At 32.8% G+C, this 25275-nt stretch overlaps 3 protein-coding genes and 1 pseudogene across 4 annotated transcripts; 3 read left to right on the top strand and 1 right to left on the bottom strand.

Moving 5' to 3' along the window:
* Positions 1 to 1521: 1521 nt before the first annotated feature.
* On the top strand, positions 1522 to 9250 carry LOC112736524 (beta-galactosidase 8-like; annotated as a pseudogene).
* Positions 9251 to 9546: 296 nt separating this feature from the next.
* On the top strand, positions 9547 to 14469 carry LOC112736525 (beta-galactosidase 8). The gene is made up of 18 exons (XM_025786028.3): positions 9547 to 9764; positions 10106 to 10201; positions 10286 to 10398; positions 10486 to 10552; positions 10626 to 10862; positions 10937 to 11025; positions 11131 to 11236; positions 11328 to 11415; positions 11489 to 11607; positions 11712 to 11873; positions 12090 to 12292; positions 12375 to 12475; positions 12733 to 12842; positions 12967 to 13080; positions 13220 to 13321; positions 13599 to 13810; positions 13885 to 14221; positions 14340 to 14469. The coding sequence occupies exons 1-18, from the start codon at positions 9582 to 9584 to the stop codon at positions 14445 to 14447; spliced, it is 2547 nt and encodes an 848-aa protein (XP_025641813.1). The 5' UTR covers positions 9547 to 9581; the 3' UTR covers positions 14448 to 14469.
* Positions 14470 to 14666: 197 nt separating this feature from the next.
* LOC112736527 (uncharacterized) lies at positions 14667 to 16362 on the bottom strand. The gene is made up of 2 exons (XM_025786029.3): positions 15795 to 16362; positions 14667 to 15588 (listed from the first exon to the last, which is right to left on the bottom strand). Exons 1-2 carry the CDS (start codon positions 16354 to 16356, stop codon positions 14849 to 14851), a joined length of 1302 nt encoding a protein of 433 aa, XP_025641814.2. The 5' UTR covers positions 16357 to 16362; the 3' UTR covers positions 14667 to 14848.
* A 2738-nt stretch (positions 16363 to 19100) lies between these two features.
* LOC112736523 (serine/threonine-protein kinase GRIK1) lies at positions 19101 to 24279 on the top strand. Of its 2 annotated transcripts, none has more exons than XM_025786026.3 (13): positions 19101 to 19589; positions 19825 to 20024; positions 20129 to 20513; positions 21069 to 21143; positions 21225 to 21269; positions 21365 to 21439; positions 21728 to 21815; positions 21965 to 22089; positions 22340 to 22435; positions 23063 to 23129; positions 23231 to 23346; positions 23469 to 23547; positions 23629 to 24279. In XM_025786026.3, exons 3-13 carry the CDS (start codon positions 20184 to 20186, stop codon positions 23769 to 23771), a joined length of 1239 nt encoding a protein of 412 aa, XP_025641811.1. In that variant the 5' UTR covers positions 19101 to 19589; positions 19825 to 20024; positions 20129 to 20183; the 3' UTR covers positions 23772 to 24279. The 2 variants fall into 2 exon arrangements, with proteins under 2 accessions (XP_025641811.1, XP_025641812.1); XM_025786027.3 differs by having other exon boundaries at positions 19180 to 19589; positions 20109 to 20513.
* The last annotated feature ends 996 nt before the right edge of the window (positions 24280 to 25275 follow it).

Raw genomic sequence — 25275 nt, 5'->3', positions numbered from 1 at the left:
AACCCAAATCAAATTGATGACTTTTGTTAGTGATTAGTTCGGATATCGGTTTTGGGAATGTGAAATCTGAACCAACCCGTGAATCCGATCATATATTAATTAAATAAAAAAATAAAAATATATATATGACTTTTTCATTAGACAATGATTATTCATTATTAATATATTTGGATTTTAATGAGTTTAGTTTTTAATGTATTTGGTGTTTAACATTTTTGAATTATTTCTATTGATGTTACATGTTTATTGTACTTGTTGAATTTTTAAGATAAAAATTTGGTTTTTTTTTTTATGAATTTTAAAGTTATTGGATATCTAATTACCCGAACTGAATCAATATGTTCTTAATCGGTTTGGTTTGATTTAGGTACATGTACAAAAAAAAAATGCAAATTCGAACCAATTATATTTTGATCGATTCGGTTCTAATTTTACCATAAATCCGAACCAAATTGACGTGCTCAACCCTATTTTACACCCGGTTATATTTTGTCGTTAAATATATTAACGTGACAGATTTTGGTGTCAGCATGTTTTTTTTTTTTTTTGAAAAGTATTAATTTCAAATAATTATTAGAATTGTTAGAATTATTAAAATTATTGATTCACAAAAATATAAAAAAAATTATAATAATTATTAAAATTTTTAGTTTAGATGATTTAATCACTAAAAATATATATTAAAATGAGATTTTTATTTAATAGAGATTCAACAAAAACCAACAAATTTTAGCTAGTCCCTATCAATGATAAAAATCTACATAATTATGATTCATATATTTGACGTGTTTTTAGTTTTATTCCTTAATAAATTTTTGACTAATTAAGTCAAATAATAAGATGCATAAATTTTATTTGCAAATCATGTTAATTAATAAATTTATTAAAATAATTGATAATTAATAAAATTTTAGTCATTAAATATTAATTTCGTATAATTTTAAAGAATGGTCAACCGTGGAGAAGACTACAAGAAAAAAATCAAATGAGATAACATAAGATGAGACACCACATCTAACTCAAACAATTAAAGTAGTAAATTAATGGATCTCTCATCTTATAAACTTCTTACTCTTCCTTACTTTCTTTGATGTGGGACTAATTTCAACACTTCTCACACTTTAACAAACACCTTGTTAAAATATTAAGAGCAGAGAGTAGCATGCTTATTATTATTACCTTAGCTTAAGTTGCCTCCATACTCTTCTTCCATTGCATTCCATCCCATCATTCCCTCCAAGTTTATATCATCAACTTCAAATTCTAAGTTTGAAATGCTTATAAGTTTACATATATAATTATATTATATTATATACTGTGTTCACAAAGCGGCTAAGCAACAACAGTTCACACTCACACGCATGTGGGGGGAAAATAAAAATCACAAGAAAAAGAAAACATAAAGCCAACCATTCTCTTGCAAGCTTTTCTTTATTACCATATAAATATATATTTATATTTTAATTATTAATCGTTATTTTCATATAAGTAGCTACTTTTATATGACATTTGCTTCAAGACAGAGAACTTGTGCCTTTATATAAGAGAAGCAAAACCCAAGTGGGGAATCATCATTATACACACATATTCCCTTTGGTTCAAGGAAAAACAAAATAGAAATTAAAAAAAAATATTAAAGGTGCAATGAGAGAAGCTACAAAGATTCTAGTGTTCCATTTGGTTTGGTTCCTCTGCATTCATGTCCCTCCTATGTTTTGTGCCAATGTAACATATGATCACAGAGCATTGCTCATTGATGGCAAGCGTAGAGTCTTCATTTCTGGTTCTATTCATTACCCTCGTAGCACTCCTCAGGTATAAATATGTATACGTATATATATACACGTATCTACATGTACATATATAGGTATTGGTGTTGTCATTCTTTTTTTTTTTTTTAAGTTTAAACTGTTAGGTAGAAGCATGGGATAATTTTCTCTCTGTATATATATATTTAAAAGTCGGAATTTGTTGGATGTAGATGTGGCCAGACCTGATTCAGAAGTCGAAAGATGGAGGGCTTGATGTTATTGAGACTTATGTTTTTTGGAACTTTCATGAACCAGTTAGAGGGCAGGTGCTACTTTAATTTCTTGTTTTAATTAATTTTCCATATTCATATGTATAAATATATATAATAGTTGAATTTGGGTAATTGACAGTATTATTTTGAAGGAAGGGGTGATTTGGTAAATTTTGTAAAGTTAGTAGCAGCAGCAGGATTATATGTACATCTACGTATTGGACCTTATGCTTGTGCTGAATGGAACTATGGGTATGTAACAATTATTATTAATTATTCCTTTAATATTATTAATTAATATTCACATATATGTAAATTTTATTGGAGCAGAGGTTTCCCTCTATGGCTGCATTTTATTCCAGGAATTAAATTCCGTACTGATAATGAACCTTTTAAGGTAACCATTTTCCTATGTCTTCTCATTTAGTATTTTATTGCACCTAATTCAAAATATATTATCTGATTTTATTTTATTATTTTAGGCAGAAATGCAGAGATTCACTGCTAAGATTGTGGATATGATGAAGCAAGAAAATCTCTATGCTTCACAGGGAGGACCTATTATTTTATCTCAGGTTCTTTTTATCTTATGAAGTATAAACGACAATATTTAGTAAGCAAAATAAATTAGCCAAAAACAATAAAAATTTATCTTATTTAATATTTATTAATTATTATAATAATTAATAAATATTAAATAAAATAAATTTTAGTTGTTTTTATTTTTATTTTTCTAGCATTACGGTCTTATAAATTTTTATTAACATCATCATCATGCCATTCATGGCATCAATGTTATTATTATTTAGGAAAGTTAAAATATTGAATTTATTTCAATGATTATCTAGTTCTATATTTTCGCTCAGTTTGGTAAACAACTTACTTAAGTTACTTTTGAAGAAATAACTTAAATAATAAATGTTTATATTAAAAGTAGTTTTTTTTTTGTGACTATATTAAAAGTAGTTTATAAATAAGTTATTTTGTGTTTGGTTTTTTACTTCTAAAAGTACTTATTTTAAAAGAAAAGTGGTAAAAAGCATAGGATTCGGTGGTCCAGAACCTTTGGACCACTTAGTGGTCCAAGTAGAAAACATGTTTTTGGAGTTTTTTTTATTAATTATTACGTAGTCTTTGAACTAATTTTAATTACAAATTAACTCCATATATTTTATTTAATTATAAAAATAATTTTTTATTTTATAAATTATTATTTTATCAATTATCTATTATATTTATTAACAATCAAATACAAAAATAACAACCAATTATATCCTCCATTCATCCTAATAATTTCAATTGATTAAAAAATTAACTTTGATCTCGTCGTCCATGGCTTTAATTTCGTCATGTAGTATCAGTGTATCACGGATTTAATTAATACTAGTAGAAATACATTTCCTTCGTCCAAACTAGACCAAACTACAGGATCAATGATTTAAGTTAAGTGATAAAAATTGTTCTTATGTTAATACATTGATATTGGTGCAAGAAGATAATAAGATCCTGATCATGGTGATTGAAAAAAAAATGGATTAATGAAGATTTGTACAACCTATTTGTGATCTATGAAAGTAGAATAGAATAAATGGTGCAAAATCCTACAGAATTCTGAAAAATGAGAACATTACCAATTGATTCATCACCTTCCAATCGATTGGATTACATTACCAATCGATTGAATTTGGCTAAAACTTCAATGTCATCACTTTCTAATCGATTGGAAAGTATAAACAATCGATTGGTTTAAGCTTTTTACCATTCTACCTTACAACTTTCAATCGATTATTTTGTGATATAGTGTAAACCAATCGATTGAGTTATCATTCATTCAATCGATTGTTTTGAAAAACCAATCGATTGAATTTCAAGGAAACACGATTTGGAAGCCATGGACCAACGTAATGAGATCAAAGTTAATTTTTTAATCAATTGGAATTATTAGGATGAATGGAGGATATAATTGGTTGTTATTTTTGTATTTGATTGTTAATAAATATAATAGATAATTGATAAAATAATAATTTATAAAAAAAAACTATTTTTATAATTAAATAAAATATATGGGGTTGATTTGTAATTAAAATTAGTTCAAGGACTACGTAGCAATTGATAAAAAAACTCTAAAAACATGTTTTCTACTTGGACCACGGAATCCTAAGCCTGAAAGAAGCTATTTTTTTAACTTCTCCTTAAGCACCAAAATAGTTTTTTAGAAAGTTATAATTTTGTTTCGGAAATATTTAGTAACCAAATAAAATTAACAAAAAACTGCCACAACTTGCCTTATTTAGCATTTATTAATTGTTGCGACGATTAATGAATGCTAAATAAGGCAAGTTATGACTATATTTTTTGTCTCCCTAACATTAATACTACACCTTTTCATAAGTTAAAAGTTAAAAAAAGTCACTTATGAACTTATCCAAACGGGCCTTTGTTATGTAACTGATTATTTTGTTTGGATAATGAAAAATAAAATAAATTTAATTTTGTATTATGAAATAATTACTTAAAAAAGGTGGTTTAAAATAACTATTTAATATTTTATACTTGGATCAATTAGGTGAAATCAAAATAGTTTGTTAATTTTTAAATAATTATCTTCTCCATATAAAGCATTTTTCCAACTTAAAATTATCATTTATTCTTAATCTCTTATTACAATCTACAAATTTTACAAAACAATAATATTTTTGTAGGATTTCACAAACTTGCAAATTTTTGTTGTATTTTTAGTATAAAATTATAACAACTTGCTGTGATGATGATGGATTGATGGCAGATTGAGAATGAGTATGGAAACATTGATAAACCCTATGGTGCTGCTGGAAAATCCTACATAAAATGGGCAGCATCAATGGCTACATCCCTTAATACAGGGGTACCTTGGGTCATGTGCCAGCAACCAGATGCTCCTGATCCTATGGTATGTTTTTGACTTTTCGTTGTTTAGTCCACGTCCACGTCATCAAGTATCTTAAGACAGAAGGTGAAAATTCAGGTGCAGTCGACTTCACATGAAGCACTTAACTGTACCTGAGTTTTCACCTTTATTTTAACATAGATATTGAGTATCAACTTCATATGAAGTCGACTTCACCTGAATTTTCACCTAAAATAAAACATGTTAATTTTTTGTTTTATTTCTTTCTTACACTATTATAAAAACGTTTATTACTGTCGAATTTACCGTAGCGAAAGTCTTGATGGAAACACATTATTATCGGATTTGCTTAGTTGAATATGAAGATCTTAATATGATGTTTTTTCCACTGTATGATGATAGATTAACACATGTAATGGATTTTACTGTGATCAATTCACACCAAATTCAAATGCAAAGCCAAAGATGTGGACTGAGAATTGGAGTGGATGGTAAGTGACTCAATTCAAAAATACAAAAACGTCCCTCACTTTTTAAAATGCGAGACTTTAGTCCCTCCGTCTAAAATATATAAGAACAAATAGGTCTTTTGGAGAGACTTAGATGTCTCACATTTTAGAAAATGAGGAATGTTTTTGTATTTTTAGTTAGCCAAGGACTTACTTATCTTCGAGATAAAAAGTTAGAAATCTATTTGTCGTTTGTGTCAACTTTCATTGAAGCTTTTTGAGTTCTTTGCAATTATGGTAGGTTTCTTTCATTTGGAGGTGCTATGCCTTATAGACCTGTGGAAGATATTGCATTTGCTGTGGCACGTTTTTACCAAAGAGGTGGAACTTTTCAAAATTACTATATGGTAATAAATAAATAATAATGATGATAATAATAATTTAAACTTATTATTATATGATTTCTTAAATTAGAAATCAGCCTTACAGAAATGACTCTTTTGGTTGATTGATCTTGAAACAGTACCATGGAGGAACCAACTTTGGCAGGACTAGTGGTGGACCTTTCATTTCCACTAGTTATGATTATGATGCACCCATTGATGAGTATGGTATGCATTCTTTTCCATTATTTTCCATTCTTTTGCACTAGCTTAAAAATGTTTTACACAGTTGTCTAATCACATCTGTTCTTTTGGATGACTATTCATGCGCGGTTAATGTAAAAAATAGTTATTTTTGCTGACGTGTTATTGTGTTATTGAATGAACACGGAAAACTCTTTTACATTGATAGTGCATCAAAATTAAATTCGTGAATCATATCTTGAAAACCATTTTATTAATACTCTATGAACACATGAAAACTTCTCTTCATTACATGAAAAATATTATACTATTTATGTGTAATTTTGTCCAAGTATATTATCTGAATAATGTAGGTATTATTAGACAACCAAAATGGGGCCACCTTAGAGATTTGCACAAGGCCATTAAGCTTTGTGAAGAAGCACTTATAGCTACTGATCCAACAATTACATCTCTTGGTTCAAATCTAGAGGTACAAAAAACTGCACTATTAAGTATAGAATTTTAGAATTATAACTTGTTCTGCATTAATACTTATTCTATATACTATGTTTTATGAGGGATTAGTCTCTTAAGTTGTACATAATATAAGCCTTGTTTTTTGCACTATTCAAAACTAGGCTGCAGTATACAAATCAGGAACTGTGTGTGCTGCTTTTCTTGCAAACATTGGCACATCAGATTCAACAGCAAATTTCAATGGAAATTCATATCAGTTGCCAGCATGGTCTGTGAGCATCTTACCAGATTGCAAGAATGTTGTGCTTAACACTGCAAAGGTATAAATATATATATTTCAAAACCAGAAGTGCAAATTATTATTGGTTGTGTGATTAAACTAAAGTAATTAGTACTTTTGTTTTGTTTGGTAGATTAATTCTGCATCTACAACTTCAAGCTTCATAACTCAATCTTTGAAACTGAAGGAGGATGGTGGTGGTGCTTTAGAAGATTCTAGCAGTGAATGGAGTTGGATAAGTGAACCAATTGGAATTTCAAAGAATGATTCATTCTCAAAATTTGGATTAGTAGAGCAAATAAATACCACTGCTGATAAGAGTGACTATTTGTGGTACTCACTAAGGTATATAGGCCTCTCAATGGTTGAAAAAGCTTTCTTGAGTTCTATCTGATTTGAAATCTATGCATGACCCTTTATTTTTTTATATTTGAAGCATTGATTTTGAAGATGATGTTAGTGCTCAAACTGTTCTTCACATTGAATCCCTTGGACATGCCCTTCATGCTTTCATAAATGGGAAGCTTGCAGGTAAATTGCATCAGTGACTGATTTCACGGCTTGAACCTGATCACGTGGAGACAACTCAACCGTTTCTCCAAGGCTTCCTTTCTTTCAAATAATATTAGTGAAAATATATTTTCAGGGAGTGGAAAAGGAAACAGTGGCAATGCTAAAGTCAATGTGGATATCCCCATCACACTTGTAGCTGGGAAGAACACAATTGATCTCTTGAGTTTAACTGTGGGACTTCAAGTAATTCCTCTTTCTCTTCTTCTTTTTTGAATATATATACTATATACTATATAAGCATCTTTAATAGATGAAATTTTGTTTCTTTTAAGCATTGGCCTTGTTATCTTTTCTCCCTATGTGATTTAGAAACTAGAAGTCATAATATTTCCATGCTATATATATAAGCTGATTTGATTCTTATACAAATCAGAACTATGGATCTTTCTTTGACACATGGGGTGCTGGGATCACTGGACCAGTGACATTGAAGGGATTGAAGAATGGCACTACTATTGACCTCTCCTCCCAGCAATGGACATATCAGGTTACACTCCGTTCGCTTTTGTCTGTCACTGTTGATTCTTGGTTGTATCTAGCTAGCCAGATACATTGTTAGAAGGATATAAGCTAAGAAATGACAGCAATAGATAAAAAGGAACATTAGATTCCATTACAAAATTTATGTCTTTGTGAATGCAGATTGGTCTTCAAGGTGAAGACTTAGGTCTATCTAGTGGAAGTGTTGGACAGTGGAACTCACAATCAAACTTACCTAAGAATCAACCCTTGACTTGGTACAAGGTAATCAATGAATGCATAATCTGTTAGAAAAATGCATATGAATTTGGTTCTAACTAATGTTGTATAAATTAGACAAACTTTGTTGCTCCCTCTGGCAATGATCCGGTTGCAATCGACTTCACTGGAATGGGGAAAGGAGAAGCTTGGGTGAATGGACAGAGCATTGGAAGATTCTGGCCTACATATGTCTCTCCAAATTCTGGTTGTGCAACTTCATGCAATTATAGAGGATCTTATAGTTCATCCAAATGCCTCAAGAACTGTGGAAAGCCATCACAAACATTGTAAGTACTACATTTTTTATGTTAAGAGAACTATAGATATGGTTCGTGATCAATTGAAATGTTTAGCTGTTAAGGACCTAATTGAGATATTGAGTGATATTAGACGAATCTTCGGAGTAAAGTAATCGAGTAGATAATGATTGACTCACTTATATTGTTCCTGCAGATACCATGTCCCAAGATCATGGTTGCAAACAGATAGCAACACTCTTGTGTTGTTTGAGGAAAGTGGAGGTGACCCTACACAAATCTCTTTTGCTACAAAGCAGATAGGAAGCTTGTGCTCACATGTATGAGTCTCACCCTCCACCAATAGACATGTGGAATTCAGATTCAGAATCAGGAAGAAGATCAGGGCCAGTTCTGTCACTAGAGTGTCCTAATCCTAAGCAGATCATCTCTTCCATTAAATTCGCCAGTTTCGGAACACCTAGTGGGACTTGTGGAAGCTTCAACCATGGTAGATGCAGCAGCAACAAGGCTCTATCCATTGTTAAGAAGGTGATACACACACAGCTTCTTTAAATAACATTTTCTTAGCTACCTTTGTTAGTTATTTTTCATTTCACTTTGTATTGTATCGTACGCCGAATCAACTCATAGTTTTCTTTGATTATATACACAGGCCTGCATTGGATCAAGCAGCTGTAAAATTAGTGTATCAATTGATACATTTGGAGATCCGTGTAGAAGAGTAACTAAAAGTCTTGCTGTTGAAGCTTCTTGTACATAGACATTGTTGCTTCATGAAGTACCTACCCTTCTTCATAGCTTGGACATGAAGGATCTTAGATTCTTAGTTGAAAGATCATGATTACTGATGATTGATTAGCCAAATGTAAAATGGTGAATGAAATAGTCTAAATAAAATAGTATATTGAATGTAATTCCATTAGTTCATACCTTATCTTAAAGTTTATATTATTATTAGATTATATTTATAAATAGCATCGGTTATGTCTTATCTTTTGTTTTTCATGAAGTAAGAACCATGCATGCAACGACATTTTAAGGTTCTAAACACACGTGACAAAAGTGCAATGCCATAGAATAAATCATAGCAAGCATTTAAAAGCTTGTTTTATATATGTGCTAATTGAAAATTCAAAGATAAGATAACAAGAAAAGCTGAGATTTTCACTCTTGAAGCCAATTTTGTCATTTTCTTCAACTTTTTATATTTGTATGCATCTTTTTCTTTATGTTTATTTATATACCAATAAGCTAAGCATATAGCAGTAGTCCATTATTGTTGGGATTGGTGTGTTCTTTCAGTTACTGGAAACAATACTAAAATGGTAGCAGCAATGAGTGTAAAGAAGGTTGATCAGTTCATTTTTCTTTGGTTCCTTGCCATTTATGCACCAGCAGCTACATTTTGTGCCAATGTGACATATGATCACAGAGCATTGATCATTGATGGCAACCGCAGGGTGTTGATTTCTGGTTCCATTCATTATCCTCGTAGCACTCCTGAGGTATCGAATTATGCCGACTCATACCTTATTCATTACTGGATAAGACGTAGAGAAAATTTAAATAAATCTTAAACTAAATCCTATTCAGTAATAGATAAGATATGAGTCGACAACTCGTTAATTAGTGAGTAGTATAAGGTATGGAGTATGAACTTAGAGTAAGTGAAATCTATCTAATTAGTAACTAAGTAGTGTGTGTTAGCTTAGGATACAAGAAAGAATAGTCAATCACAAATATCATATATATCTTAAACAAACACTTGAATGTCTATGAAATGAAACTATGAACATCAAGAACAGTGTTGTATATGTAGGAATTTATGTGCTTGTGTTGGTTGCAGATGTGGCCAGACCTTATCCAGAGATCCAAAGATGGAGGAGTTGATGTGATTGAGACCTATGTTTTCTGGAACCTACACGAACCGATTAGAGGCCAGGTGCAGTTTATTTTGTTACCAACTTAGTTACTATTTTGATATTGCTTCTTATGATCTAAGAATTTGTATGCAACTTTTTTGCAGTATAATTTTGAAGGAAGGGGTGATTTAGTCAAATTTGTAAAGGAAGTGGCAGCAGCAGGTCTATATGTTCATCTGCGAATCGGTCCATATGTCTGTGCTGAATGGAACTACGGGTACAAATTGTTGCATCCTTTAACTAATTTCCATAATCTTTTATAAGCTAAGCAAGTTTGATGCAAATTTTGTTTTACTTGTGACAGGGGTTTCCCTATTTGGCTGCATTTTATTCCAGGGATTAAGTTTCGAACCGATAATGAACCATTTAAGGTTAGTCCTTACATATATATATATACTTAATTCATGTGATAAGTAATAATAATTCAAAAATTTGTTCCTTCAGGCAGAGATGAAGAGATTCACTGCCAAGATTGTCAATATGATGAAGCAAGAGAGCCTCTATGCCTCACAAGGAGGACCTATTATCTTATCACAGATTGAAAATGAGTATGGAGATGTTGATTGGGCCTATGGTCCTGCAGCAAAACCTTACATAAAATGGGCAGCATCAATGGCTACTTCTCTTGATACTGGTGTCCCCTGGGTTATGTGCATGCAAGCAGATGCTCCTAATCCAATTGTATGTAATTATTAAGCATCCTTAATTTAAATCTATCTTCACTAATCTTAATTATTATACATGTTAATTGCTAGATTGACACATGCAATGGATTTTACTGCGATCAGTTCACACCAAACTCTAATGCTAAGCCGAAGATTTGGACCGAGGGCTATAACGGATGGTTAGTTACTCGAGCTAAGTTACTTAGATTCTTGATAATAGAGTGCGGATAAAGACCGAAATAAAGGGTCTAAGTGACTTTGAATTCTTTGATTTGCAATGGCAGGTTTCTTTATTATGGTGGAGCTGTACCTTACAGACCTGTGGAAGATCTTGCATTTGCTGTGGCAAGATTTTATCAACTTGGTGGAACTTTTATGAACTACTATATGGTATTGAAACCTATGATATCTTTTAAGTTTGTTATTATATGTATATGAGAAAGGAATTGAATTGATAGCACAAAGTTTTGATGTGAAACAGTATCATGGAGGAACCAATTTTGGTAGAACCACAGGTGGACCTTTTGTTGCTACTAGTTATGACTATGATGCACCACTTGATGAGTATGGTATGATATTTATTTATTTATCTTATTTTGGTTCTAAAGAGAATCTCAAATTTAATCAATATATCTTATGCAGGAATCATTAGACAGCCTAAGTGGGGACACCTTAAAGATTTGCATGATTCCATAAAGCTTTGTGAAGAAGCATTGATTGCTACTGATCCAGCAGTTACATCTCTTGATCCAAATATAGAGGTATATATGAGTAGCACTTTTTAAAACTTATATCATATTTTCTTAAATTTCTTCAAGCTTATCATTTTTATATGCTTTATGGTTTCTGCTCTTTGAGCTCTCAGGTTGCAGTTTACAAAACAGATAATGTGTGTGCTGCTTTCCTTGCTAACATCAATACTACAATTGATGTGACTGTGAATTTTAGCAGCAACTCGTATCGGTTGCCGGCATGGTCAGTGAGCATCTTACCAGACTGCAAGAATGTTGTGTTTAATACTGCAAAGGTTTGCCTCATACAACATTTCAATAAAATTAAACAATGTTGAGGGACTATTTTGTCAGCCGAGAGTTAAAATGGGGTGTACTTAAATTATTTAGATCATCAATTGATCAGAGTTAATAATCAATATTTAAAATGTGTACTAAGGTCTATATACTTTGTCCTGTTTTAAATCCTAAGAAATTATTATCATAGACTAAAGATATTTTTGTTGTGACAGATTAATTCTGCATCCACAGTGTCAATATTCAGAACTGAGTCTTTAAAACAAGAGGTTGGTTCTTTGGAAAATGATAGCTTGGGATGGAGTTGGATTAGTGAACCAATTGGAATTTCAAAGAATGATTCATTCTCAAAGTTTGGATTGCTAGAGCAAATAAACACCACTGCTGATAGAAGTGACTATTTTTGGTACTCATTAAGGTACATAGGAGAAAGCTTTCTTCTGACCTTCAATGCTTTACACCATGATGACATATTTTCATGATATTTTTTGTTTTTGAAGCATTAATCTTGAAGATGATGATGATTCTGGTTCTCAAACTGTTCTTCACATTGAATCCCTTGGTCATGCCCTTTATGCTTTCATAAATGGGAAGCTTGCAGGTAAAGTTATATATAATAAGTTTCGATTTTTCGCCATTATGTATACCTCAAACCTCTTTTGAAATGCTTTAAAATTGTTATAAGAAAATGATAATGTTGCAAAGTTCCAACAATCAAGGTTGATCTGAAATAAAATTAGACCACTTTTCATGGTTGTTCCTTCCTAGAATGTTCAGTTCAATTTTTTCTTCTCTTAATTAAATATTTCATAGATTATCTAACTATTCTTGTCTATTACACTACTGAGAACTTTTCAGGGGGTGGAACTGGCAACAACACCAACGCCACTGTCAACGTCGACATTCCTGTCACACTTGTAACTGGAAAGAACACAATTGACCTCTTGAGTTTAACTGTAGGACTTCAGGTACAACATTTTAAACAAAAATGAAATTTTGATTTGCATTTTGCATTGGCTTTGTTAAGAAGTCATTTCTATACTATATATAGTAATCTAATGTGAACCTTGTACATATATATATATATATAAGAACTTTGGAGCATTTTTTGACACATGGGGTGCTGGAATCACTGGACCAGTAACATTGAAAGGATTGAAGAATGGAAGTACTATTGATCTCTCCTCCCAACAATGGACTTATCAGGTTATTCTCACCTTTTTTCTTAAAGCCTATTATTGTTCTTCTTCTGGTTTCCTTTTTGTTTTAATTTTCTAATCTAAAACCATATAATACGCATATTAAATTATTAAGATATTAAGATTCTGTATTTTACTGAATTCAGGTAGGCCTTCTTGGTGAAGACTTAGGTCTGTCTAGTGGAAATGCTGGAAAGTGGAATTCACAATCTACCTTACCTAAGAATCAATCACTAACATGGTACAAGGTAATCTCTTAGAAGATTAAATGTCCACACTTGACAATATAAGAGTAATTTATCAGAATAATCTGCAACTTGTTGTATATTTATGTATATCTTCATATCTCAATTCCTTGCTGCAATGAAAATAAAGGGAAAACTACTATTGGACAAAATAATAATACTGATATGTTTCTGTCAAGAAACCATTTCTTCCAAAAGTTTAAACTGATAAGAGGAGGCACACGAATAGTTGTATCTCTAACTGTTTCTAACTTAATGATCATATACATGTTGGTATTAGACAAACTTTGTTGCTCCCTCTGGCAATGATCCGGTTGCAATCGACTTCACCGGGATGGGGAAAGGAGAGGCTTGGGTGAATGGACAGAGCATTGGAAGATACTGGCCTACATATGTCTCTCCAAATTCTGGTTGTACCAACTCATGTGACTATAGAGGGTACTATTATCAATCCAAATGTCTCAGGAACTGTGGAAAACCATCACAGACATTGTAAGTTCAAGATGATTTGAAAGTAATCCTATTAGTATTAGTGTTAGATATTGATTGATTCAATGATCTTGCAGATACCATGTACCAAGATCATGGTTAAAATCAGACAACAACACTCTTGTATTGTTTGAGGAAAGTGGAGGTGATCCTACAAAAATATCTTTTGCTACAAAGCAGATAGGAAGTGTGTGTTCATATATATCTGAATCTCACCCTCCACCATTAGACTTGTGGAATTCAGACACAGAATCAGGGAGAAAAGCAGGGCCAGTGTTGTCACTGGACTGCCCTTATCCTAATCAGGTGATCTCTTCCATTAAATTCGCGAGTTTCGGAACACCTTATGGAACTTGTGGAAACTTCAACCATGGAAGCTGCAGCAGCAATAGTGCTCTATACATTGTGCAAAAGGTACCATCTAGCTTCTTTTCAGTTTGAGTTATGTGTACTCACATTGTATAAGACACTGCATCAGCTCATAATGTTTTTCTTTCGATTTAACTGACTCGGCCGAGCTTTTTTCTAACAGGCTTGCATTGGATCAAGCAGTTGTAACATCAATGTATCGGTTAATACATTCGGAGATCCATGTAAAGGAGTGACTAAAAGTCTTGCTGTTGAAGCTTCTTGTATGTAGACATGATGCTTCAAGATTCTTGCTACTTCATAACTTGGACTTGCTGAAGAGCATAGCCCAAGAATCTTAGAAGAAAATGATTCTGATTAACTAGAAGTAAATTGTTATTAATATTTTATAAACAAATCCATATTGATGTCAGTTTTCTCAGTAGTAAACAAGAGTAAAGAATGACAAATTAAAACATTATATTGTAACTTGAAATGAAAAGGAGAGAACTAAAAGAAAAATGGTTCTTCATATTTTTAGCATACATAGAATTTATGAAAATAATGATCATGGGCAACATTGTTCTTAGGCCCTTATTTGTCTATAGAAAAATACAAGCACAAACCAAAACAAAACAAGTATGACAGCAATTAGATCATGTTATTTTTGTCTTCATGATTGATTATATGATATCAGTACTGAGCAATCAATCCTTCACTTGAAGCAATCTCAGTTGGCCTCTCAAACCGGCAGAGTTTGCAGGTAGTCGAATAGAGAGTCCTAGTCTCATACTTGTCCTCTCCACCCATCATGGGCATAGCAACCCCTTTCTTGACAGTGCTAACATAGTTTGGCCTATAAGTCTGTCCCAAAATACCTTCAACAGAATCTGAAAGGTTCTTGAACCTGAATTGTGTCTCAAGATGAGCAAAAGCATCATCTGATGGCAATTGATAGTTGTGAACCTTGTTCTCTTTTTCTCCAATTGGCCTTGCCCTTATGTCCATTTCAACCAAACCAGAAACTTTCACTCTCAAACTGTTTGTATCATCAGTTCTCTCAATGATCACTTCCCTGTCATCACCATTAGCCCTCCATTCGGCTTCTCCATCGGTTGGAATGCTAACTAATTTACCATCCCACTTCACTATGAGAGTGTCAACTTTGTCATCCCATTGAGATACTCTCCTAGCTGCAATGTCAAGAGTGTGTGAGTCAAACATCACAGCAAGAGCCTGCACCCATGTGTAGTCGCGAGTCCTTCCTTGTGGCCGAGTTCCAATGAAGTGAGCATTGATTTGGAAGTCATGATCGGATACTATGGCAAAGTTTCCTCCCTTGGCACCATGGAAGTAGAACATAACACCATCACCTCCAACGAAGCGAGGATCATAACAAAGAGAGCCATATCCATCACAGTTAGCTTTTCTATCTGCCAAAGAAACAATCAAACTCAACATGAATTCAACACACTTCTTGTTCTAACTACATACATATGTTACTTCTTGATCAAGTTACCAGGTGATAATTAATGCTTACATCTATCTAATCAAAATTAAACTTCTTAGTAAAGTTAAATTTCATTATAATCAAAATTAAACTAAATAACAGATTCTTCCTATGAATTAGAAAACTTACACTTGCAAGTGGCTTCACATTTGCTGCTACAATCCAAGAAACAACCCTTCTGCTGCTTGTTCTTCTTTGGCTTCCTTTGGTTACACTCGGCCGGACACACGAGTGTCTTGAACTGGCAAGCAGTTTTCGCCTTACAGAAACCTCGCTCTTGTCCGGTTGGCAGAGGTGAAAGCTTCTCATAGTCTGAAGATTCATCATACTTCTTCTTTGGAGGCTTCTCTTCCCCCTTCCCCTTGTCCTTGTTCTTGTCCTTGCTCTTGTCCTTGTTCTTGCCCTTATCATCTTGCTTTCCATTATCCTTACCATTCCCTTTGTCATTATTCCCTTTGCCATAGTCACCATTGCCATTGCCATTACCTTTCCCTTGAGCATTCACAATGGCAGCTTCCATGGCTATAAGCAATATGAAGAATGCCACCAAGATGGTCCACTTTCTACTTGCCATCTTGGTGGATATGCTGATGCAAGTTTGAGCCTTTTTCTGCTTTCTTTCCACCCCTTTTGGTTTGTTTTTCAAATGCTTCAATGTATTGAGAGGTGTTTGGATGAGCATAACAAGCATCAAAGAAAGCATATATATATATAGAACTTTGGTTTTGCATAATTGACTTGAAGTTCGGCTTAAGCTTTGTTAACCCTTTCCCTAAGATTTAGAAAAAGCTTGTGATTGCTTAGTTTTTTTTTTCAAGAATGAAAGATTCCAAAGTGATTTGTTGACCAAGTTATTAACACACAACACTAACTTAATGCTCAAACATTGTTCCCCCCATACTCAAAGGGAATGTTACATTTAATTTAAGAGTTTAATTTTGATGCACTACATTTTATACAGTTGTACAATCACATCCGTTCTTTTAAATAACCATTTACGCGGTCAATGTGAAAAATAGTTATTTTTATTGATATAGGGTTACGTAATTAGATGCACAAATAAAACTACTTTATACTAACAGTGTATCAAAATTAAATTCTTAATTTAATTATTAAATTTTGTATTATGAGTGTTGAAACATAAATATAGAGATAGAGAAATAGATAATTTGTATCTTTTAATATCTATTTTTTAAAATTTTGATGAACCATCACAACTGTTTTTTGGATAACCATTCATGCGGTCAATATGAAAGATAGTTATTTTTGCTGATGTGACATTACGTAATTAGATACACGTATAAAACTACTTTATGCATCAAAATTAAATTCTTTCTAAAAGAGCAATAAGTCCTTTTCTTTTCTAAAAATATTATTTCTAATTTTGTTAGAGAACTAATTTTTCTTTGACCAATAATCTGTCAATAAAGTAGTAGATGAATAAAAATTAAGAAAATAGAAAAAGAAAAGTATTTATTGATTATTTATAAAAAAAAATATAACTTTTTTCTATAAATTCCATATGAATCTCTAACTTAAAATATATTTTACGTTTTTCTATTTTTTTTTATCAATTTTAGTCTCAAATTTCAAAAATTTAAATATATTTTTGTTTTTCTCTCTCTATGTGAAACTCAATCTAAAAGATGATATTATAATAACTCACTGTTATCTAATATTAAAAGGATGAAAACTTATTTTAAATGAGATTTATACCTCATTTAATAGTAAATGATATATAAGTTGCCATGCAATATTTTACACTTAGTATGTAAAGAAATAGCTTTTTTTTTTCCCTATTGAAATGAAAGATAACTTGAAATTGAAGATTATAGAATCTTAAATCTAGTTGTATGGAATGTAGCTATCTTTTTATTTTTAAGCTTCAATTTGAAGCTACTTATCAACTTTTGGTTCACCTAAATGGAGTAGCTATATAGTTTGTGAACGACTACGTTATGTGTACACAAAAATTAACTACTAAAATTAATTATTAATATAAAATATATTAAAATATAAATATATATTAAAAATAAATTAAATTATATATACATTTATACACTAATATATTAGTAGTTAATTTTAGTAGCTAATTTTAGTGTACGAATAGTATTTTTAATTTACGAATTAACCTAACTTATTTGAATTAAAACCTTTCAAAGTAGACAGCATTGGCAATTAAATTAGCTGTAGGCACATGGTTTTTACGTGTGTATAGTTGATATGAAGAAACTTAAATTGATGGCATTGATATTTTAATCATTTTATATTACATGGAACAGCTCCATCTATCAATATTTTTATGTAAGTCAACTCCAATGTTGATGCTACTCAAGCCACCCATCCTTGTCTCATTACCTCTTATTTTTAAAATAAAAAAAATGAACGAACGAAAATGAAGAACACAATCTGAAGTTCTGAACCTTTGAGGTTTTGATAATGAGTACATATATAAGAAAGTAGGAAAAAAATACAAATACATTTAACTAAATTATAATAAGTACTATACATTTGAGGGATTATTTTAAAATTATAATTTAATTTAAAAAATTAAATTGAGGCTTAATTCCAGTTTAAAAAAATCGTAATTAGAATATTTTTTTATAATAATTATTTTCTCTAATATTTATCTTTTAGTTTTTATTTTGAAAAAAAAAAGGACATCTCACTCGAATGTGTTTGGCAAACCTGTATATAAGCATATTTTCAATAATTATATCTTTATATAATCGAATATGAGAATTAGTTTGTGTTTAAATATTTTAAGTGAAAATAATTTTAACAATAACATGACTAATAATAAAATAACAAGATTAATGATTAAGAATCTTAATTAAATTTATTTATGTGATTATTAAATGAATAAAAGTTCAAACATATATTATTTTGGGCTGTGAATCGTTTTTTTTTTTAATCTTTTTGTTCATATCCTGAACCGAGTTCTAAGACTCGAGTTGGATTAAAATAGATCGATCGACTTTTTTAAGGTTGGTCCGATACAGACCTCTTCATAAAGAGCTCAGAAAAATCATCACAGAGACCCAAAAAGGTCTAAAGTAAAAGGAACCACTATCCGCTAAGATAAGATAAGATGACAAATTTATTTTAAAAGAAGGTCATCAAGCACTACTATAAATATACTGGAGCACCCAGGTATAACACACATTCCAATTCTACAAAAAATCTTAAGTATCGGAATTTCTTGCAGATATCATCACTCACTGGTAATAGCAACTCCGTGGCTACAAGTCGAACATAACAGTTATAACCAGACTAAAAGGTCTCACACGAGATCGACCACTCCGTTTTAGATAACCTTAGAACATTTTTCAACTTTAATAATCATAAATCAATGAGTTATATATCAAATGTCATAATATGGGAGTTTAAGTCTCCCTACCTTTAACTAAAAAAAAAAGTTTAGTAATCATAAATTTTTTTTTTAATTTCATATTTTTATCAAAATTTCAGAAACTGTTTTTTTCATGATTGCCAAACACGGCCTAATGCTCCTAGCCTTGTTGTCACCATCACAAACCCTATTCGAACAAAATCATATTCTTTTCTTCAGAAAATAGGGATCCCGTTCCCAATCGGGTAATCACAACTTCCTTGGACGCGGATCCAATTCATTTTCCTATTTTTTTTAATATCATCTCTCTTCAATTTCACTGAATCGCCGCTTTTCATCACTCACCGTTCTCAATTCCTTCCCTTTGCTTCATTCAATCGATCGTTTCCTCCATCTAGGGCTTTTTCTATCGCGTTCTCATTTCATCTCCTGCGGAATTCAATTTCTCAAATTAGGGTTTCTGAGCCTCTCCCGCTTCCAAAAGCCCCTCGATTTCGTCCTGGAATTTTTAGGTTTTTCGAAACTGGGGGAATAGGGCACTCCCAGTTTGTCGTTCTCGCCCATAAAAGGAGGTAACTTTTTCAACACTTTTTTTCTTATAATTTAATATTTTGTTAAAAGTTGCCCATTTGAATGAATATGTCGTTTTCGTATATTGAGATGGCGGATTGTGATTGTTCCATGCATAGTTTTCATCTTTATTGTTCCTTACATTAACCAATTTAAAATTTTTTATTGATGGGCATTTTTATTTTCATAATTGTTTATGTAATAATTGTTTAAAATTTCATCTTTTTTATGTGGAAGGTCAACGAGTTGTTCGTGTGGGAGTTGTGGGCTGAGCCTGCAAGATTGGATATAAGCTGGAGTTATCACAATGCTGGGTTTGAATCGTAGTGGGTTTAGTATATCTTGCCGTTTTCTCCATCTAGCTGAATGGCATCCATTGGAATAGCAAAGCTTAGTGGGGCCTGAAGCCCTCTTTTCTCCCCTTAATCTCAAATCAGGTAAGAACAATTGCAATTCAAGTGTCCTATCCAGATGTTGAATTGGAGATCTAAGATGTTTCTTTTGAATTGGGGCATACCAAGATTTTTTTTTTTTCCTTCAGGTTTTCAATTTTTGGTTGAGAGATACACCAACTACCTTCAAGGTGCTAGCTCCAAATGCTAAGTAAGACTCTTTCTTTTGCCACTGCAATGGGCTGCTGTAATTGCTTCGGCTTCATAAGGAGTCAAAGCCGACAGAGAGCTAAGCCCCGCCATGTTAACCGTAATCCCTCCCAGGAGCGGTTGTTGGATGATGACATGGATGACATGGATGACGATGATGAGCTGATGTATGGTGACAATGTTGCTAACTCCAGTAGTGGAGATGATAGTGATGGGCAAATTCGCCCCAAGCGATCCGAGGATATTTTGAACTTCAGAGCAGAGAATGACTTGGTTTGTAGGAAGTTTCCTGTTAAGGAGACTCACAAAGTTATTCGATCAGAGGTAATTGTTTGGTAGGACCAGCTTTGTATGTTTTGCTGTAAGGGAAATTCTGATGTATAGCGAAAAACCAAGACCAGGCTGATTAGTGGTATATAGTGTTTGTGAATGTTCTTGAGTACTGCAGTGGTTTTAGGCTTTTAGCTGTCCCCCTTGTGTTTTGAATCATCGATGGCTTTGAGATCCTTTTCCCCTTCATGATATACATATACATATTTATTAAGCTATTTATATATCGGTATAATGGAACTTCTACTTGAATGAAGTCTAGATGTAGTTGGAAGTGTTTGTTTTATTTCCGACATATACTCTTTTTTACTGATTTGATGTGAAGTTGTGGCTAGGTATTGATTTTTTTTTCTAAATAAATTGGTTTGTTTTAATATTTTCTCAGCTATTTTAACCATAAATTGCCAGGATTGTAACCATGTGCCTTTTCTATAACTAATGTACCATCAATGTATCTGCTCCTTTCTGAATGGTTATTTATATTCAGGATAAAAATTGTATCGCATATCTTTTCTATCGTAAGCTTTATCGAACTTTTGTTTTTCTTAGGATGACAATGGGACCAAGATGATTAATCAGTATGTTCGTGAATATAAGATCGGTTCTGGTAGCTATGGGAAAGTGGTAAGCTTAGGGTTTCATTGTACTATACTGTCTCCCAATGAATGTGGATTTCCTGAGCTTCTTTCTTTACATATATGGCAGGCGCTTTATCGAAACTCCATTGATGGAAAGCATTATGCAATTAAGGTAAGGATAGTTTCTGGTATGAGTAGGAAGACTACTTCATCACGGCAAATAGGGTGCAGTTGATCAGTTATTGAGCTAAAAATCTTTGACTGCAGTCCTTTCACAAGTCTCATCTACTGAAGCTTCGAGTTGCACCCTCTGAGACAGCCATGTCTGATGTTCTACGTGAGGTATTCTTCTGTTGTATATCTTTGACTCTGCCGGAGGATTAGTAAAATGTGCACGTTTCAATTTTTTTATCCATACATGTCTTATGTCATCTTTTTTCACCTATGATCCTGTTTATACAGTGCTGCACATATAGTATTTGCATCTTATTTTTCTTCCTAGTTGATGCCTTTATGTATATACACACACACACACACATAGCATTAGGATTACATTTCCTTCCTTTATTGTTTTAGCTGTTGTTCCACCGTCTCTGCGGTAGGCTAAAAGGCAGACATTTTTTATTTCAGGTACAAATTATGAAAATGCTAGGGCATCCTAATATAGTCAATCTTATTGAGGTGATTGATGATCCTGAGTCAGATCACTTCTACATGGGTATTTATGATTAGATGCTTCTTTTTGCTTTTGCTATTTGACGATTGAATGCCAATAATCAGATTCCTGAAAGTTTTGTATGACAGCCTTAAGTTAATGAACCTTTTTTGAAATCCTTTGCTTGATTGCGGATTTTGTTTCTTATACAGTACTTGAATATGTGGAAGGCAAGTGGGTTTGTGAGGGTACAGGCCGTGCTTGTGCCTTAGGTGATGAGACTGCTAGGAGATACTTGCGAGATATAGTTTCTGGATTGTCATATCTCCATGCTCATGTAATGATTCTCAACCATTCTTTTTGAAGTTAATGTTGATTAAAGATCCCCCCCCCCCCCAAAAAAAAAAAAAAAACCAAAAAACACCCCTCTTCTCTCTCTCTCTCTCTCTCCACACTTTTTTCTTACTAATTGTTGGTTTTTGGGCAACCTGTTTTTTTTTTTTTTTGGGGGGGGGGGGTGTTGGGTTGGTTTGTTTCATTTTTTATAACAATTATTTGAAGGTTACTTTTGGTTTTTCGAAATGCAGAACATAGTACACGGGGATATTAAACCTGATAATCTGCTGATTACACGGCATGGAACAGTAAAAATAGGGGATTTCAGTGTCAGCCAGGCTGTTGAGGTACAGTAAATTACTTAGCTCAAATGTAAATTTGATTACTAGGAACTTATGAAAGCTGATGAGTTTACATAGGGAGACTAGTGTATTTGGAATGTGCTTAAATGTGACCACCGAAAAGATTAGAAGTTGATTAATATACTTCGTAAGTACTTGAAATATCAAATATAACTTGAGTGTTAATTGTCTGTAATATACCTTGGTCTTTTATCCTGAACTGGAAATAGTTAACATGGGATCATGTGATTGGTCATTGCTTCAGTGACCTAAGGGTAGAGAGAGACTTTCTTTTTTCTTTTTTCTTTTTTTTTTGTTTTTTGGGGGGGGGGTCTTTTTAGGTTACTGTACCACACAAAGCTTTGATTGTTTGCAATCGGAGTTCCTGCCATCTCGTCTCCTGTTCTGTCTTATTTCTAATTATATGATTCTGGCATCTCTTTATTTCCTTAGAAAAGGAAGCAAGTAGTTGTCAAGAATATATTATTACCTTTGGAACTTGTTCCTTTCTGTGTGTGGTACATTGACAAGATCTATGCACACCTCTTGATAGAGATGTTGGTGAAATTGTGTGCGCATTAGGATATGTCCTTGTAACTAATGTGGTATCCCGTAATTGGTCTCATTTTGTAGGATGATAATGATGAGCTTCGCCGTTCACCTGGCACTCCCGTTTTTACAGCACCAGAATGTATTCTAGGTCGGTTTTCTTTACAATCTTATTTCTCTTGCCCCTTCCAGCAATGAAAAGCTCTGTATCCCACCACTGTTTTGTGTCTGTTGATATGTTCTATGTTCTAGGTCTTACCTATCATGGCAAAGCAGCTGACACATGGGCAGTAGGAGTTACTTTATACTGTATGATATTGGGTGAATACCCCTTCCTTGGGGACACACTTCAAGATACATATGACAGAGTAAGCAATATATAATATATATGATCACCCCCCCCCCCCCCTTCTTATTCCCCGGGCTACATCATGCTACATCTGTTCAGCATGCGTAATGAATGTTACTATTCCATTTTCTGTGATCCCAGATAGTCAATAATCCAATAATACTCCCAAATGATCTGAACCCACATGTAAAGAACCTAATACAAGGACTACTTTTGAAAGGTATATGAACTAAGCATTTTGGTTTTCCTCGTAAACCAACACAATTATATGTGGTTCTCAATTAAAACTTGTATTCTGCAGACCCGAAACTTAGGATGACTCTGAGTGATGTTGCGGCACATAGCTGGGTCGTTGGAGATGATGGGCCAATTCCTGAGTACCTATGTTGGTGCAGAAGGAAGCGCTTTGGTCAAGAAAGCAACGAAAACAATACTACTGACTAAATATTCTTAGGTTTTTGGGTTTGGTTTATGTATAGCATAAATAGCCCAGGAATTAATCGCCTTTTAACTCTTTTTCTGGCATGTTATGATTTTAGCAGGGTAGTCTTGAAGGAATCTTTGTCTTGGAATTTAAGAAAGGCGATGCGATGGTAAGCACGGAAGGAAGGAAGAGAATGTTGGTTTGTGTTTTTGTGTGGAAGAATTTGGTGTCTAGGGACTTAGGAGAGGAGAGAATGAGATCTTGTATCCGGCTCTTTACAATGTTTGAGTTTTTGAGTTCCAAGTTTCTAGGCAATGTTCATGTGTATTCTATGCATTTTGGTTTAAAGATTCATCCTTTTCACAGGTCTTGATCATCAAAATTCACAAGTTATAGGGTTGTGGTGAACTGGAGCCCAAGGAATTTAATGGGTCTTTGTAGATTGATGATTTTGTATTGGAGTGGAATGATTAGTAATGCTATGGATTTTATTTTACTATTTAATCACATATATTCTCTATTAGCAAATAGCAATCCACACATATTTTACTGAAGTTTAGCAGATTGCAGAAAGATGAATATTTTACTTTATATTTTACTAATGATTGACTAGTTTTATTAGTCTGATATTGTTGTGATCATGAATTTTTTTACTTGTTTAATGAATGTAAGTATACATATGTTATATCTTTATATTACATCTAGAATCTATCTCTACTCAGTTTGATAAATTGTAAGCCAACTTGGTTGGTCAAGTGGTTAGCTGACTTAGTTCGTTCGTTCGTTTAAGCAAGTGTCGAGAGTTTGAATTTTAGCGTATGTATACGACACTTAATTGACTAGTAACAAATCTTAAATGAAGTTAAGATTAGTCATTGGCTTGCTAGTTATATCAGGAGAAATTTTAAAAGAAGTTTGATAAATTGTAAGTAACATTGTATCAAGTAATCTAAATTGTTGGTATTATTATTATTATTGAAAAGGTTATGTAGGGCCAATGAAGTTATCTCTTATAGATCTGTGAAGTTTGTTATTCACAAAATAACAGGAAGAAAGAAGCATGACCCCAAATACTTGCATTGGTCCTTTATTGCATGTGCCTTATCCCCTACCTTGTTTACTTCATCCACCAAAAGAGACAAATCAGTGGCACACTTTTGTTGTGCTATCATCATCATTCATCACCCCACCTAACCAATGTTTTCATATTTCTGTTCTCAAAATTACTAACACCGAATTTGTCGAGTGGTCGACAAACTCGTAAATTTTTCAACAAGTCTCGAGTTTGAACTCTACAAATAGGAACAAAAAGTTGCAAATTCTTGATGATAAAATTTAGATATCGGCAAATGGAGTTCAGTACCGCGGCGGATTAGTCCTTGTCTTGCCGGGTTGGGGGGATACCGTGAAAACCAAAAAAATTTGGATATCGGCGACAATTCTTGCGACTTTCGGTCAAATAGGGTTACCTAAATTAATAGAGAAAATTATCCAAGTGTATATCACTCTTGGTTGATGCAGTGC

The sequence above is a fragment of the Arachis hypogaea genome, chromosome 13 (assembly GCF_003086295.3).
Source record: "Arachis hypogaea cultivar Tifrunner chromosome 13, arahy.Tifrunner.gnm2.J5K5, whole genome shotgun sequence".
NCBI classification, from domain to species: domain Eukaryota; kingdom Viridiplantae; phylum Streptophyta; class Magnoliopsida; order Fabales; family Fabaceae; genus Arachis; species Arachis hypogaea.
This window is presented reverse-complemented; position numbering and strand designations above follow the sequence as displayed.

Excerpts from the sequence above, each read along its gene's own strand:
- LOC112736525 (XM_025786028.3), top strand. The coding sequence starts at position 9,582 with ATGGTAGCAGCAATGAGTGTAAAGAAGGTTGATCAGTTCATTTTTCTT. Across the intron at positions 10,202-10,285 it reads ACGAACCGATTAGAGGCCAG|TATAATTTTGAAGGAAGGGG; the intron begins GTGCAGTTTATT and ends ACTTTTTTGCAG. Across the intron at positions 11,874-12,089 it reads TTGTGTTTAATACTGCAAAG|ATTAATTCTGCATCCACAGT; the intron begins GTTTGCCTCATA and ends TTGTTGTGACAG.
- LOC112736527 (XM_025786029.3), bottom strand. The coding sequence starts at position 16,356 with ATGCTTGTTATGCTCATCCAAACACCTCTCAATACATTGAAGCATTTG. Across the intron at positions 15,589-15,794 it reads ATGTGAAGCCACTTGCAAGT|ATAGAAAAGCTAACTGTGAT; the intron begins GTAAGTTTTCTA and ends TTTCTTTGGCAG.
- LOC112736523 (XM_025786026.3), top strand. The coding sequence starts at position 20,184 with ATGCTAAGTAAGACTCTTTCTTTTGCCACTGCAATGGGCTGCTGTAAT. Across the intron at positions 21,144-21,224 it reads CTGGTAGCTATGGGAAAGTG|GCGCTTTATCGAAACTCCAT; the intron begins GTAAGCTTAGGG and ends CATATATGGCAG. Across the intron at positions 22,090-22,339 it reads TGTCATATCTCCATGCTCAT|AACATAGTACACGGGGATAT; the intron begins GTAATGATTCTC and ends TTCGAAATGCAG.